At 32.9% G+C, this 16,407-nt stretch overlaps 1 protein-coding gene across 3 annotated transcripts; it reads left to right on the forward strand.

Annotated features, from left to right (window-relative positions):
* The first annotated feature begins 4,376 nt into the window (after window positions 1-4,376).
* LOC148628833 (phospholipid phosphatase 1-like) lies at window positions 4,377-16,373 on the forward strand. 3 transcript variants are annotated; one of them, XM_088595389.1, is made up of 8 exons: window positions 4,377-4,680; window positions 5,877-6,199; window positions 7,406-7,482; window positions 9,294-9,445; window positions 10,920-11,137; window positions 11,477-11,597; window positions 14,989-15,165; window positions 15,976-16,373. In XM_088595389.1, the coding sequence occupies exons 3-8, from the start codon at window positions 7,422-7,424 to the stop codon at window positions 16,180-16,182; spliced, it is 936 nt and encodes a 311-aa protein (XP_088451515.1). In that variant the 5' UTR covers window positions 4,377-4,680; window positions 5,877-6,199; window positions 7,406-7,421; the 3' UTR covers window positions 16,183-16,373. The 3 variants fall into 3 exon arrangements, with proteins under 3 accessions (XP_088451515.1, XP_088451510.1, XP_088451505.1); XM_088595384.1 differs by lacking the exons at window positions 5,877-6,199; window positions 7,406-7,482 and having other exon boundaries at window positions 4,380-4,680; XM_088595379.1 differs by lacking the exons at window positions 4,377-4,680; window positions 5,877-6,199 and having other exon boundaries at window positions 6,232-7,482.
* Window positions 16,374-16,407: the final 34 nt, after the last annotated feature.

Below are 16,407 nucleotides of genomic sequence, written 5' to 3' on the forward strand. Positions count from 1 at the left end.
GTTTAATGTATCACTTACACAGATTGTTGTAAACCAGGGCTTAGTTGCACCGAAGACGAAGTCCATGGGAGACCATAAGTTTTCTAAAAAAAAAAACAACAAAAAAAAACAAAAACAAAAAACAAAAAAACAAAAAAAAAACAAGAAGATTGGTTTGAAATTTTCTGAAATGATAAAAAGGATATAAATCACATAGAAAGCACCAAACTTTAAAATAGATGAAATAACTCTGGTCTAACTCAGTTGATTTTGTTAAAGAGTCATCCTGTTTTAAAACAGAAAAATTCTTGTTTTCCCAGACAACATGACGAGTTTCACATTATGTTGGAGAAAAAAAAAGATGGAATAAAATTTGCTCTGTGTCGCTGGATCTGCCTGATTTATACATTAATTCCTAAAACGACTTGATATTATTTCTTAAAAAGCAGAGGACGATTACCGTACCGGTGCACCTGGTCCCAGTTTCAGTGGAGTCTGAATTGCTCGTTTACTTTTTTTTTTTGCTTTGTATGTATTATTCCATATTCTTTGTTGTGTTTGTCTGTTTTGTTAGATTTATTTTGGACTTGACTTGATTATGAATCGGATTAGTGTTCGGTTATTTTGTTGTTACCCTTATTCCATGTCTGGTGTTTGTCCCTAGATTACATTCTTTTGATTTCCGCTAGAATCTTGGTTCCCTTGATTACTCCTTTTATTATCACTTTAACTGGAATAATTAAATGATAATATTGTTATTTCTTCCGTTTCTCTACCATCATGAGATAAGCTTGTTTGTATTTTACGAAGCTGTATGTCATTAACTTTTTAAAAATTTATTTATTTACGTCGTTTGAGTAAAAATTTCATACTTAGTTTAAGACTTAATTTACTTCGTTTATTTAGTTTTATTTTCAATTTAATTATTCAGACATCTGAAGAAATTATATAGTAGGAACAAAAAACATGCATCTTTTACTCACAATTATAAGAAATTACTTCCAAGTGAGAAGTTTCAATGTCCGAATTGCTCATTTTTCGTAATTTACTTTGTACGCATTATTTTGATTTTCCATGTCTGGTCTTTTTCCCTGTATTACATTCTTTTGATTTCCGCTAGAATCTTGGTTCCCTTGATTACTCTTTCAATGTGTGTACTTTTTAGTTCTTTTTCCTGTAAAACTTGCCTTTTGTCTATTGCCCCCTATTATTCCTTTCATTGGTTTTTGAACATGGATTCTCACTCGTCAATATCTTTAATATTTCTAAATCTCCTTCTGCATAGAAATAAGCAATTTCAATGGTACATAATGATACAATAGTAATGACAAACTCTGGTATTTAAATCATGCTGCTTAACATATGTTATCGTACCAGCAGACAAAGCCCAAAACAACATTCTTTTGTCTTCAAAACGTATAACATCTAATGTTTATTATCAGAGATAGACGAAGAAAATAATAGCAGTAGCATGTATAATGTTTTTAAGTCGGGATTATAACTGAGTATGGGGAATAGAAGTATACAATGTTGAAAAATCATAGTTTTTAATGCTATTGTATTCAGATAGTAGTCTTGAACTGACTGTCTCCAAAAGATCTTTCGAATTTTTCAGTATTCACATTGAATTAATACCACTACGGGAGTAACAAATGTTGTGGTAGGACTGCAGACCCTCTTTGACAGTTGTGAGTATAGAAGTTAAAAGTTTTGAAAGAGGTTTGGTGGTACATTTTGCAGATTCAACTATGAAACGTTGTTTGTATGGATTCTTGTGAAGTTTAGGAATCCAGTACATAGACGGTAAATCACAATCATCGTCCTTGGTAGAGAGACCAAAAGAGGATAGCACAGATTTATGGTTTCCACAATCTCTTCTTTGGAGAGAGTGGTAGCAGTATAGGTCTTATCACTGCTATTATTTTCTACGTCTACCTCTGATAATAAACATTGGATATAAAACGTTTTGCAGACAAAAACAATGTTGTTTTGGGCTTTGTCTGCTGGTACGACAACATATTTGTCATGTATAGTAGACAATGTTTTTGCTACATCGGGGTCTTTGAAAACGGATGTAGCCTTTGCACTCATTGACCTACTTAAAACTTTCATTCGTTTCAAAATTAAAGACCTCACAGCCTTTAACCACTCTGACAGAGAATCAATGTCTTCTTGTTCTCGTTTTATCCATTTTCTTGCATAGTCCTCCACGGCATCAATAACAACTTTAAAGTTATAATTCCAATTTATGGAGCGTGGTTCACGGTACTTGGGACCTTTAGAAAGGATATTACGCAGAGATTCTTTTTCGATAATGGTTAAATCTCCCGTAACGACGTGACCACAAGAAGAAAATGTTTTCAAAATGTTGGAATTTTTTATCAACAACATATTTGTCCTTTGTGGTGGACGCGTTTTTCATCAAACAGTCAGCATTCCAATGGGAACAAATTGTGCTCCTCTACTAGCTGACCTATTCCTTCACTCTTATGAGGCTGACTTTATAGAAGATCTGATCTGAAAGAAAGGACATTGTTTAGCTAGATCATTTAATCTCAGTTTCCGCTATATAGATGACGTATTATCGTTAAACAATCATACTTTCGGGGATTTGGTACGTCGCATCTACCAAAGAACTTAAGGTAAAGGATACTACAGACATTCTGAAATCAGCTTCATATCTTGATCTACACTTAGAGATCGATGGTAAAGGAAAACTATTGACCAAACTTTACGACAAACGTGATAATTTTTCATTCAGAATTGTCAACTTTCCTTTCATTTGTGACAACATCCCCTCAGCACCTGTGTATGGAGTTTTCCTATCACAACTCATACATTATGCCAGAGCTTGCCGTAACTACACAGACTTTTTGTATCGCGCTAGACTTCTTACAATTAGGCCTCTGAAACAGGGTTGTGTTGCTACAAGATTCAAGTCAACACTACATATATTTTATGGTCGTCATTATTAATTCGTGGTTCGTTACGATGTATCCAATGAAAACTGATTTGTTCAACGTGTCATAGTTTTCCTTTCCTCTTTTGTCACCCCGGACTTGACTTTTCACGAGCAAACTGCGGTGTTTCTAGAAAAGCAGAGGACACTTACCCCACCGTTGACCTGGTCCATGCTCCCAGTTTTTAGTGGAGTCCGAGTTGCTTATTTACGTTTGTTACTTTGTGTGTATTATTTTAGTTGCTTTGTGTTCTTTGTTGTGTTTGCCTGTTTTCCATGTTTAGTCTTTGTCCCTGGGTTGCATTGTTTTGATTTCCGCTAGAATCTTGGTTCCCTTGATTACTCCTTAACAAAGTCGCATGGCTGCGACACGATAAAACAGATGACGTAAGTTTTCTGGAGCACTAATGTCACTCCTGTTTTGTTATGGAGTTTATATTGCAAGTTTAAAAAAAATAGTGTGATATTTTTAATATCTTATCTTCAGTTTCTTGTAATTGTATTTCGTTCTGTTCGTTACATTGTGTATGTACATGTAGATCGTCTCAGTGTCCTGTTTTCACGGTTAGATTTGTGTATATCTGAACTGATCTATCATTGGCTCTATTGTATTTTTGCATACATTGACAATACGGAAACTTGCTTTCCATCTCTTCACTGGAAACTCTTACCTAATAACAACAAAATAATTGTAAACGTTGCCAAGAGTTATACATGATTGTGCACTAGTTTTAGATAATCTGCATTTGGTAACTGTGTTTATTTATTAAGTCAAACTGCACGTCAAAATTCTCAATTTTCAGTACCAGGAAATTGATAAAGAGCTACTGATTCCAATTAATAAACAAATTAAATGGAGCTATTTTTGGAATTCCAAGTGCAAATATCTTTAATTGCTGATAATCATCTAGAAGACCTAAAAAGGACGAGTTTCATCAGTTAATAGGACATGTTGATATGTTTACAAATAAGTATTTAAGTTTGTAAGTTTTGCAGTCCTTAATCAATTATAAAGTCTGATTATTATCAACTGAAAAACTTTTAACATGCATGGTGCAAAAAAAAAACTTCTTAAAATATGCTTTATAGTTTAAAAATTTTGCTTAAACGTGCAATTTGAAAGTGAAACATTACTTGAAAAGAACATTGTAACAATTTCAGGCTCAGATGTTTAAATTTATGCTTCCGAAATTTCTGGTAGGCATGTTTATAATGAAAAAAAAGTTTACAGAGTTTCTCTAATTGCTTTTTGAAACTTGCATATTTTTTCGTGTTTTGTTTAATTCTTTTTTTCAAATGTTTAAATCAAGGAAAGGAGAAATAGGTATTACTTAGCATCAACCAACGATGAAATACAGCAGAAGGAGACTTGCACTTAATAAAACCGTGTTGCCTCAAGCCATATGTACTATATATATTGTGGAGAGGTGCAGTCATAAACGTTCACGCGGTGGTGTCTTGATTTGGAAACTTCAAACCTATTGGTGATTGTTATAAAGTTCATAAAAAGGGTGATAAAATCCTATAAGTGAATTGCAGTATATTTCATTGATCAATTACCGAGTAGGCGTGTTAAGTTTTTACATACAAGTGAGCTGTACTACGGTCTAACAAACACAAGTTTAATATTATAGACATGTCAAGTAAGGAAGTAGACAATACGTGCTGGTGTTGTCCTAACTGTGTTGGCAGGAGGAGAATACTCGGCCGATTCGCTATTGACTTTAGTATTTGGATCATAGGTAAGGTTTATGTCTTTTTTTATAATTTTATCAATAACTAGTCATGTTAAGATAAATTTTGGAAGGGTGATACCGTAATTCGTTTAAATTTCAAAGTTATTATCTGTAGTTATTTATCAATTGTTGTTCGTGAATATTGTTGATTATCGATTCACTGACAAAAAGGTAAATTCTATTGAACTGTTATGTAAGGTTTAGATGACTTGGCATAATATTAGCTTGTCTATTACATATACAAGTACGCGTACATATAAGTAACAGGAATGTCCCTTTGTATACCGTCTTTGACCAAAGGTAGTAACAAGGAGGTTTTATCTTTGTATCTATTTTATTTACTGAAGATATGGTATATGTAGAATCAGATAAAGGAATGAGTGTCGTGTTTTAATGAATTATAATTGATATGTAAATCGGTGTATGTGAATGTCATGTCACATAATTGCAGTTGACAACATTGGTATCTGTAATAATAGGGAAGAGATCTACTTAGGAGTATATTAATCTAAGTTGAATCAACACCAGTCCCATAAACTGTGGTTCGGGTCGGTTTTCTTATTGTGAATATCACATTACCAAACACCAGTCCTTATAGACCGTGTTTTGGGTCGGGTTTTCTCATTGTGAATATCAGATGTACCGACACCATCCCGTAAACTGTAGTTTGGGTCTGTTTTAAAAAAATGTTAAACTCCTGGTCTCAAACTTATGTGTACAGAACACGAAATAAGGCTTTTCCTAAATTTATTTTCTATTCATTCATTCTTTAAAAAAAAACATCATATTTAGGTTACTTTCAAATGCGTATTTGTTAATCATTTTTGTTTTTACATGTAGGCCATTTGGAATATACATGTATTGCTAATAAAAGTAGTTTACAAAAGTGAGATTTAAGTTAAGTATTTATTCATCATAAGTACTTCGGTCAACAATTTCTAACTTGATAAAATTAAAGCTTTTCCCTGTCTGAGGTCAAATGTCCATTATGTTAATATCATAAATGTATTTGTGAGTTGTAGTGTTTAACCATATAAAATTTAGTTATTGCATGAATTGGTAAATATTTTCCAGAGTTGAATTTTATATTGAATTTTCGAGTGCAATATATATTCTACGAGAGTTATAATATTTCCCATTATTCATGTAATAACCCTTTTATTATTTAGCGAATGCTACAAGCTAATTTGAGATTTTTGTAGTTGATGACGACACGACTTTGAAGATTTATCTGTGCAATATTGGAATATATTGCATGCGACTTAACCTTGCTATCTAATGGGGGAATGAACTGCTGTACAATAATCAAAGAATGGAGTTTTCGAAGTCGCTAATCGTCAAATACGTGTAGTCTATGCCACTGATTTTGGCTTGCTTTCAACATCGAAATGGTACAAACTCAAGTGAAGTTGCGATATGCTCTAAAATCGAATGAATTCCACTAGAATCTAAGTTGCCTTGATTGTTCTTTGGTAACAGTGATGACCCGGATGTTTCTCAATCAAAACAACTGGTAACCTGAAAGGTTCGTTCTGCAAGTTTCTCTCAAATTTCTAGCGATCTTTGGGTCTTTTATGATATTAAACATGGAGCCAGATTAGGAACCAGATGAAACAATTGGCGACCTCTGAATTTCTCTGCTATATTACAGAAACTTCAATGCTTCACCGATCGTTTCATCTTTTAATTGAAACTTCCCGTTCTCATACAAGTAAAAACACACGAAGAACACATGTGTATGGTATTTAAGAGGTACATTTTTATCTCGTTATATGCTAGAGATGACGGTTCTATGGCACCTATCTGCAACATAAGGTGGTGTAGTAATATGTAATTGTGCAAATCAAATGCGAATGTACAGTACTGAAATTACGAGTGCAAGAAGCCGCTAGCAATATTAGCGACTTAACTATTGTATTCATCCAGATATGATGATTTTATTAATGCATTGTTTAATATATAAAAGTTGTACTACTGCAACTTCCTAGAAAAATAACTTAAAAAGTAATAAAAAACTTTACAGGGAACATTGATATGAACATAAAAATCTTGTCTTTGATTTTCATGTTTCGTATTATATTAGAATAGTTTTCGACATTAACACAATGTCATGAAAATGTATTAGATGTAATAATCTAAAAACAACACTATTGAAAAATGTCATCAAATAAAAAGCTAAAAAAATAGTAAATATGAAGAAACTGTTTATCATAAAATGATGAAACCGTCATCCATTAATGAGCGGACACGTATTTTTCTGTCATATACTTCTAACCGTCATCCATTGATGAGCGGACACGTATTTCTCTGTCGTATACTTCTAACCGTCATTCGTTGATGAGAGGACACGTATTTCTCTGTCTTCTACTTCTAAACTTCAGATTTTATCTCGCATTTCTCTGTCGTTTTGATCCTAAACTACACTTCTGAAATTCAAATTAAATGACAACCATAAAAGAATTTTTTGATTATTGTGACGCTATTTCTTGACATAATGCAATCAGTTTATTTCATTTTTTTCCTGAAGAAATCTTAAACTACGACAGCTTAGGCCACTTAAAGAACCACAAAACGGTGTCATTGTTACCCTTATGATTAATACTCGCTAAAGCAAATAAATGTTGTGTTATTTCATAGTATTTGATAACATAAAACTGTGTTGGATGAATACCTCTGTGTGAAAACAACACGCAAGTATGTTTTTCGTTTGCAAGAATATTTTCTGTATTAGGTACACAGGCCAGTTCATGATCGTGAACCACAAAAACAATGTCTACATCTCGTTTGCAAGAATATTTTCTGTATTAGGTAAATAGAGCGTTTTATAATCATAAACCACAACAATAATGTCCAATGACCACACACACATGTGTCTCATATGACAGGAATGAAGTCTACGTATGAGTTGATTGCTTTATCCCATGTAAATATTTAAGCATTTAAGTAACTACGAAAGCCCATCTTAAAAACAATATCCGATTGTCAATAGATTTCTTCCGAGAGGTATAATTCAGGCATGATGTATCTTTACTATCATGATGTAGTTCATGCATTTATCCCTCGTTGTTATTGGGTTGTTTTCATACAAGTATAAATTACAGCGAATAACATAGTTTACTTCAGGGAATAGAGATGATTCTCCCTTACATTACATGATGAAATGTCTCAGGCAATTAACTGAACAATTCAAGAGGAGAATTTAAGCTTTCTATCATTTCAGTTAACCAAGGAGTTTATTCAAGGAACTACCAGCTATGTTCCCAGAAGTTAACTATTTTACTCGCTGTAATCAGATTTATTTTCAGAACAGGTTATTTACTTTTCTTACTAGTGTATACAGTTTTAGTTACATTAAGCGAAATAAATAGGTTTGAGGTCAAATGTCGCAGTAAATTGTTCAACCTAGTGGAATGTAATATTTTAATTTTCACCGTTTAGTACATGTAATAGGTTCCACTCGAAAAACTTACAAGCTAGAGAAAAACAAACTTTATCTAAAATCATCTAAGATTCTATATCTAAAATACATGTAGTCAAAAAACGAATTCTCTATTTTTTTTCCTTTGCTATTGGTCAATGATAGAATACTTTATCGAAGGAATAAGGGATTCACTTGGCAATTCTGGCCATCTAAGATCGTCCCTACGCAATGTGTTAAAAATGAATAGCAAATTGAAATATCTGTATGCAAACAATTTCAGGCATGCTAAGTGAATAGTTATTTTCAAATATGTTTTCCCTTTATAAAGTGGATTAAAATCCAATCTTTTGTTTCTTTTTATCTTTAGTATAAAATACTAAAAAAATAGTAGTGATATCAAAAAACACCAAGTTTTTTTTGTTCTCTTCAATAAAGTGGTATAGTGGTAGGTTTCGTTCTGTTCGTCCCTGCATATTATAGGGGTCTTTTGTCTTTGATACCCCTTTTAATAGCACTTCGGTATATTCGGTTTTCATCAATCGGAACTGCTAATCTCCTTTGCAGACATATGACCGCTTCCTGATCTACTATGTATCACCCCATTAGTTTATAGGGTCTCTATATAAGGATTCCGAGAAGTTGTTTCCGCTTCACTGTACTAATTTGCATATGTAGGCGGGGTTTAGTACTGAGTGTGGCAGATATGTAAAGCATTGAAATATCGGATAAAGATTATCCTCTGTGCTTTTATATAACCAGTTTAAGTGCTATCTGATGGTATCAGCTTCGACCGCTCTAATGATACTTTGCTTGCTATAGATAGTAAAATGATGATATCTAGACGTTACTTGATTGAAATCATTAATATAGTCACTATCTAAATTACATCGCATACTAACAACCGAAAGACAGAGCTACTAAAATGAATTGGGAGATGGATCAAAAACATTAAGTATGAAAGCAAACAAAAAACGAACCATGGTCTTGACTTTTCGCATTGGTAAAATACAGTCAAACCTGTATTAGTGACCACCTGTATTCAGCGATAACTTGTCTTAAATGATTGTGATTAAACTATCCTTATGTAGTGTATTATTTGTAAAAATAACCTGTATCAGTCTTGTGTGACCAGGATTTTGTCGGTTCTTAACACAAAATGTCACTTGACAGATTTTACTCTATCTGTTTCTATTTACAGTCGGTTTACCTGTGTTATACCTCTATAAGAACAGTGTGCCGTACAGAAGAGGGTTTTTCTGTAACGATGATAGTTTACGTTATCCTTACAAAGAGAACACGATCTCTGACGATCTTCTGTTACTGGTTGGCTTCCTCTTACCATTCGTTGTGGTGAGTACGTTTACATTCTGAAGCTGTAAGATTAAATTCAGCTGCCCTCTGCTGTTTTGTAACATTCTTGGAATTTATTCTTTGGATTCAAGTCAAAATAGTTATTGTTTAGTATGGCATACTTTTAAAGGGTATGCATGTCCTATCTTCAAAATCAAAAGAGATATCAGATATAACATTGAACTTAGATATGCCATGCAAAAATCATACAAAACTTCACAGATATTGAAGGTACAAAGGTTTCGTGTATCACTTTGATTGATCGGTTAGATATAGTAAAATCTTTCCTTTAGCCCTGCATCATTATTGATGTACAACACATTTAAATTATTATTCTCTTGTATTCAAAACGTCAACCTAAGATTGTCTGTAAATCATACTAGCAATGAACTACAGTGTTAACCTCTCCGTGTACGTTCAGGGGTTAGGTTTTAAATATAATGACCTACAATAAAATTACCTTAAATTAAAGTCATTTTGTGAAATTGTTCTTTCCGTTATGCAGGATTTGTATTGTTTTAAGGTTTATTGACACAGAGAATAAAGTGCTTTAGTATAAACGATCCCTATTTTAAACACTAATTAATGTTTTGATGTGTTGCAGACACACAACTTACATAATTATAAGTAAATAATTATGCTCTTATAAGTTCCGTTCCTACTTCATATGAAATACAATTAATTCATAGGAATTGGGAACGGTTACACAATTTGACTTCCAGATAACTTTTTGTACCTATATAATAATCATGTTTTATATGACAAAGCCCAATAGATTAAATATAAAAAAAATACATATCTAAGAGCGTATCCAGAAATGTATAAGGGGGTTCGATCTAGACAGTTAAAAAGGGGGTAAGCTTTAATTTGAATTTTGCCTATAATTTGTATCAAGCTTTGCGACGTCTTACTAGTATTTGACTATGTAAGGAAAGGAATGGTCAAAGTTTCTTGCAAAAAAAAAATGATTATACGATAGGAGGTCTTTTTTAAATGTTTAAAAGCTAGAAATGTCTCTCACTTAGGTCATATAAATAAGATCACCTGACAAGGACACGATAAGGTTGACAATCAGTTGTAAAGTTAGCCATGCTTGGTGTATGTTTTCTCCAGCTCTAGCACTCATATTAAAACAAAATAACTGAAGAACGAAATTCTCGCTAATATCGATATTACATCCTAAGGAAGCGATAGTTCTATTTGATTGACTGTCATTTTATAAGTATATGAAGACAGTTCTTCATTATAACAGATCCTCTTAGATAAGAATTGTAGCTTATTAATTGTTTATTTCAGAAAATTGATGATTTGCTGCTAGAATTGTGTTTCATCTATTAAATCGGTATGAATTGCATATATATACCAAATTAGAATTACCAAAGCTTCACAAAGGCTGCTTAATTTGTCAATCAAAGTCTTTCTATACAAGATGTATTAACACTGGAAAATCATTTACATTGATCTTCTTTTTTAGTTTTTCGTCAACGAGTTGGAGAGATACAGGGTGACCAGACGAACGGAACACATAAATAAGTATTTAGTTGTATTCCTCAAAATCTCATGCGCCTATGCCTTTGGTTTCACGTTAATAGAACTTGTAATACAAGGAGGAAAACCAGCAATCGGCAGACTGAGACCACATTTCTTCGACGTGTGCAAACCAGATCTCTCAAGAATTGATTGTACGAAAGGGTAATATCTCTAGTACTGTGTTTAAAATTAACTCTTTTATACTAGTAATTCTCAATGCTTTCATGTGCTAGCAATTACACTTTCAATTATTTTATATGAAATGAAGAGTAAGAATAAACAATATTGATTAAAAGATATTTTATAATCATAACTTACACAAGAAAGAATTGGCGGTAGTAAATAACCAATTTAAACTTGGAAGTTTGGTACCACATTTTAAATGCACAATTATTTGTATATTTGGTCTAGTTATTAAACTAATGTGACTAATTTGTTCTGCTTTATGTCTAAAATTATTCATAGCTATTTCTCAATGTCGTTAAATTGTTTTTCTTTTAGATATATTACAGAGTACAATTGCACTGATACGGAACACAATGCTGCCGTTCATAGAGAAAGTCGCTTATCTTTTCCTTCCGGACATGCTGGATTCGCTATGTTCAGTGCTATATTTACATCTGTAAGTAACACACTCAATTCACTTAAGCAGTTACTGTACTAAGTATTATTCAGAATTTGAGACGTTCCATTAAACCAGTTATAAACTGGGGTCTAATGTTATCATTAGTAGAAATTACAGTTTTCTGTATGTTTCTATTCTTAGACTAGTATTGCATGTTGTTTGTTGGTGTTGGTGTTGTTTCTGGTTGTTGTTTGTGGTTCTTTGTACATGTATGTTGGCGTTGTTTCTGGATGTTGATTGTGGTTTTCCGTACATGTATGTTGGTGTTGTTTCTGGTTGTTTGTTATCTTCCGTACATGTATGTTGGTGTTGTTTCTGGTTTTCCGTACATGTATGTTGTTGTCTCTGGTTGTTGTTTGTGGTTCTCTGTACATCTATGTTGGTGTTGTTCCTGGTTGCCGTTTGTGGTTTTCCGTACATGTATATTGGTGTTGTTTCTGGTTGTTGTTTGTGGGTTTCCGTACATGTATGTTGGTGTTGTTTCTGTTTGTTGTTTGTGGTTTTCCGTACATGTATGTTGGTGTTGTCTCTGGTTGTTGTTTGTGGTTTTCCGTACATGTATGTTGGTGTTGTTTCTGGTTGTTTGTGGTTTTCTGTACATGTATGTTGGTTTTGTATCTTGAGGTTGTTCGTTGTTTTTGTATTTGGTCGTTTCTACATGTTGTTGTTTTTTATGTGTTGTTGCTTCCCTGTTTATTATTTGTTGTTTTCCTGTTAGTTATTTGTTGTTTTTATATGTTGTTTGTTATTTATGTGATCTATTTGTTGTTTTTGTGTGTATTTTGTTTGTTTTTCTTCATGGAGTTTTGATAAATCGTCTAAACTTCTTCTAATTTCCTATATCCTCGACTTCTTTGCTATATACGATTTGAAGATTTGGTAGTATTCAAACACCTGATGTTTTGGTACAAGGGTAATTAGTGGTTAAGAACGTCAGGTGAGAAATGTAATCAACTCCTTTGTTTAAATTTTAGATATGCTGGAATTTATCAATGAACGAATCGTAACAAACCAAGCGAAAATAAATCTCTACAGCAAAAAACGGGTATATTATTATTATCCCCTCTGCTTAAATTACAATAAACAATAAACAGTTACTGGCAACACATGTGGCTTCACTAATGAGCTGACATTTTTAATTATAATGATACAGATGCTAGCGAGAATCATCTTTGAAGAAAGATCTGGTATTTATTTAGTATGATGAAGGATCAATAATGGGGCAAAAACAAGCAATTTTCAAGATATTAAAAAAAAATATGCAAAATTTCATTTCATTTTATTAATTTTGCCGTCTGCAATCCTTTGAAATTTCAATTATTATTTTTTGTGTTTATAAGTTATAAGAATACTTGATTTGCTATACAACACGGAAACTTTCGTAAGAAGTCCAGAATCAAACTCCAAAGCAGCTCCAGTTTCGTACGGTTAACCTTCCTCCACTATTCTGGAATTGCAATAATAGTGCCGACATGGAAGAAACCAATTCTCCGGAGTTTAGTCCAGAATCTGTATTTTGTTGTTAGGTTTTGGAAGCCGTTTTCTATGTTTCAATATTGCGGAGCATTTCGTCTCCCAGGATTTGTCTCAAGTGCTAATTATAAACCTTCTCAAACCTATCTTGGTTAAAATTGCATTATAATAACAAGCAGCAATAATACACGCACATGTATATTTCGTTCATATTTGTTTGTTTTAACACCACATTTATCTATTTCGGGATATTTTTAATTAAAATATTTTGGTTTTTCTTAAGAGATTGTATCACCTCCAAGGTTGTACATTACCAGGTAATAAACTAACAAGGTGTAGAAATATACATCATTTTCGCTGATAATTCATGTTCTCACAAACGTAAGGAGCCGCTGAAAGTGACGGTTTCAGTAATTAATTTTCATCAAGTCTGAACAATTACAACATTAGAAGAAACTTTTGAAAGATGTGTAACTTATGTTCGGTGGTAAAGTTAATATACCATGTTGACGACAGGTAACAATTAATGCCTTTGTGGTTAACTGACGACTGAGTTCATGTCATCAGAGAAAAGTATAAAATTTGAAGACAAGTGCTTTTTGTTTCTTATAAAGTACACTGAAACCTATCAAAAGCGAACCCTGAAAAATAGGAAAACCTGTCTAAACAATACACTCTTGAAAGGTGTACTCGTTATCAATTTGAATACATTTTGAACCTTTGTAAAGTGAACACCTATCATAACCGAACCAATTATGAAATCACTAAAAGTTCTTTTGGTAAAACAAATTTTCAAACATCGGGAATGGTAAGAAACACTTACGATATTAAGGAATACTTATGCGTAATTAAAGTACAGTTTTGGGGCTTTTTATACCTTACTTTCCATATCTGGCAATATAACATACTTTCTCTATAAATGATGTTTTCAATAAATAGGACGTAGAAACTAAAAATACGTTTTTCAATCAGATTAACAAATCAAACAAACAAAAAACGCGGGAATTAGTCGCACGTGCTTGTGACAAATATGCAGTCGATAAGTTTTGCACCGAAAACTCATCTCCGAAAATCAGGGGCGGGTCCAGGAATTTTGAAAAAAGGGGGGATGGCCGAGGGGCTTCCATAAGAAAAGGGATTGCAGGCTGTTATCGGATAATTTTTGTCTGAAGTTTTCATGAAATCGACACAATTTTCCATCAAAAAGGGGGATCCGCATAGGTAGGCTTTATTTTTCTTTATAATTTATCAAAACTGAAAGATAATGCTTTTTTTTCAAATTCTCTTTTACTTCAAGTTCTTTCCAACATTCCTACAATCCTAATAGTGTATACAGTACAGCTCACAGGAGTCTGATAAAAGCCAGGTATGCCACCAATAACTGGCATGTCTGGCACAAGTATTTGAAATTAACCTCTTTGATTTATTTACTATCAATTTAAATGTAGTTTTTTTGTATGGTACAGCCGGGTATAAATCACAATCTGGACTGCTCCGTTTCCTTTGTAACTCAGTCAGAACAAATGTAACAGGAACTACTTCAATGTAAATACGACCATTGTATGTTCAATATCGTTGATCTTATAATGGAATCCCTTTGATCTGGAACGTTGTCCTTGGACAATGCAGTTTAATCAGGCCCAAAAAAGGCATTTTGACCTATCAAAACTCTATAATATAAATAATTCACACATGATTTCCTTGTGTACTTCGTATGTGAAGTTCACTGAACTCTCAGTTTTAGTGGACGGCTTGTACCTAAATAGATATGTCCTTGATTTTTAAATATAAATAAATAGTTAGAAAATATTAACGCCAAGCAAATGTCAAATCAAATATTATTTTGTTTGGATATTATCCATGGATGAAACAAGTTAGGTTACCATTCTCTATGTTTATGCACTTCTCATTTCAGATGTACATGGAAAAACAAGTAACTCTACAGTGTTCAGCGGTAGCAAAATGTTTCACACAGACGGCCATGGTGCTGTTGGCGTTGATGTGTGCTGTTACACGTCTCTATGACAACAGACATCACGTGTCTGATATTGTAGCAGGGTGTCTGCTCGGTGTTGTCATGGGTATTTATATGGTAAATACAATGCAGACTACAATATTTATTGTACTTGAAGGATAACGATAATCATTCAACCTATGTTAATTTTTAGCGGCTGTAAGCATGACACAGAAACGTCGAATTAGAGAAAGCTCTTTTGTTTTAGAGGGTTGGGGCTGGGAGAATTTTGAAATAAAAATTTTAAGTCTGACCATTTTGGAAATGAAAATTTTGATCTTTAAGATGGATGAAAAAACATTGATCCTTTCAAATCACTCTGATCCGAACATAAGCATATAAAAATTTATTTTATAAATATTTAACCGTTAACATGGCGAAAATAGATGTTTTAACCGTTAAAGTTGTAAAATAAATATTTTAGTCTAAAGAAATCTTCAATGTCCTCCTCAATATCAAATGGTCTTCCCCTTATTTTAAGTATAACGTGTCATGCTTGTCCATTTAGGGAATCGTTTAGGATCATTGGCTTGTGCATGTGGCTTTAAAGTTAAAAAAAAAATCCGTTTACACTAATCAAAATAGTATGTAATAATTCTTAAACTGCATAATACATTGTCTGATCGACTCCATGTATGAATGAACAACCACCAGACTGAACCAAATTAACTTTTTATCCACTTCAACAATTGTAATCAGTTCTTTTTTATATTAGGATTTAGCCACACGTTTACTTCCAAAAATATCAACAGACAACAATAATTGATCTTATCACAGGAAGAACATAATTAAGTGTTTTGAAATAAGATATAACTTTATAATCAGAAGCAGGAAAAGAAAAGTTCAGAACAATACGCCTATCAATATTATGATATCCTATCGTTTCAGTTTAAAGCTCTTGGAGAGAAAGCATTGCGTTCGCGTAGACTTCATTTGAAGATTCCGTTTTTAATGAGGCGTCAAAACAGACAGGATGAAGTATCGACACCGACTCCGCTACTTAGTCACACAATATCTTCTGCTTCTACACCAGGAGCAGACACCGGTTACTTTAGTGCAAATGGTACTTTAAAAGCAGATCTGTCAAATGTTTGAATTGTTTAGTCCAATAGTTACATGAATAATAATTAATTAGGTATCTATATCAGTGTTTAATCTAATTTGACACAGGATGACATACATGTAGTACATGTAAACCTACGTGACATTATTAAATCAGATCTTTTTGTTGTAAATTATCATACATGTTATATGTGTTAAGTTTTGATATAAATATTTTCTTCGTATCCTACTTACGCATTTCAGTATTCAAGTCAAACC

The sequence above is a fragment of the Perna viridis genome, chromosome 1 (genome assembly GCF_037379345.1).
Source record: "Perna viridis isolate PV_CMFRI_1.1 ecotype Kerala chromosome 1, ASM3737934v1, whole genome shotgun sequence".
Lineage (NCBI taxonomy): Eukaryota > Metazoa > Mollusca > Bivalvia > Mytilida > Mytilidae > Perna > Perna viridis.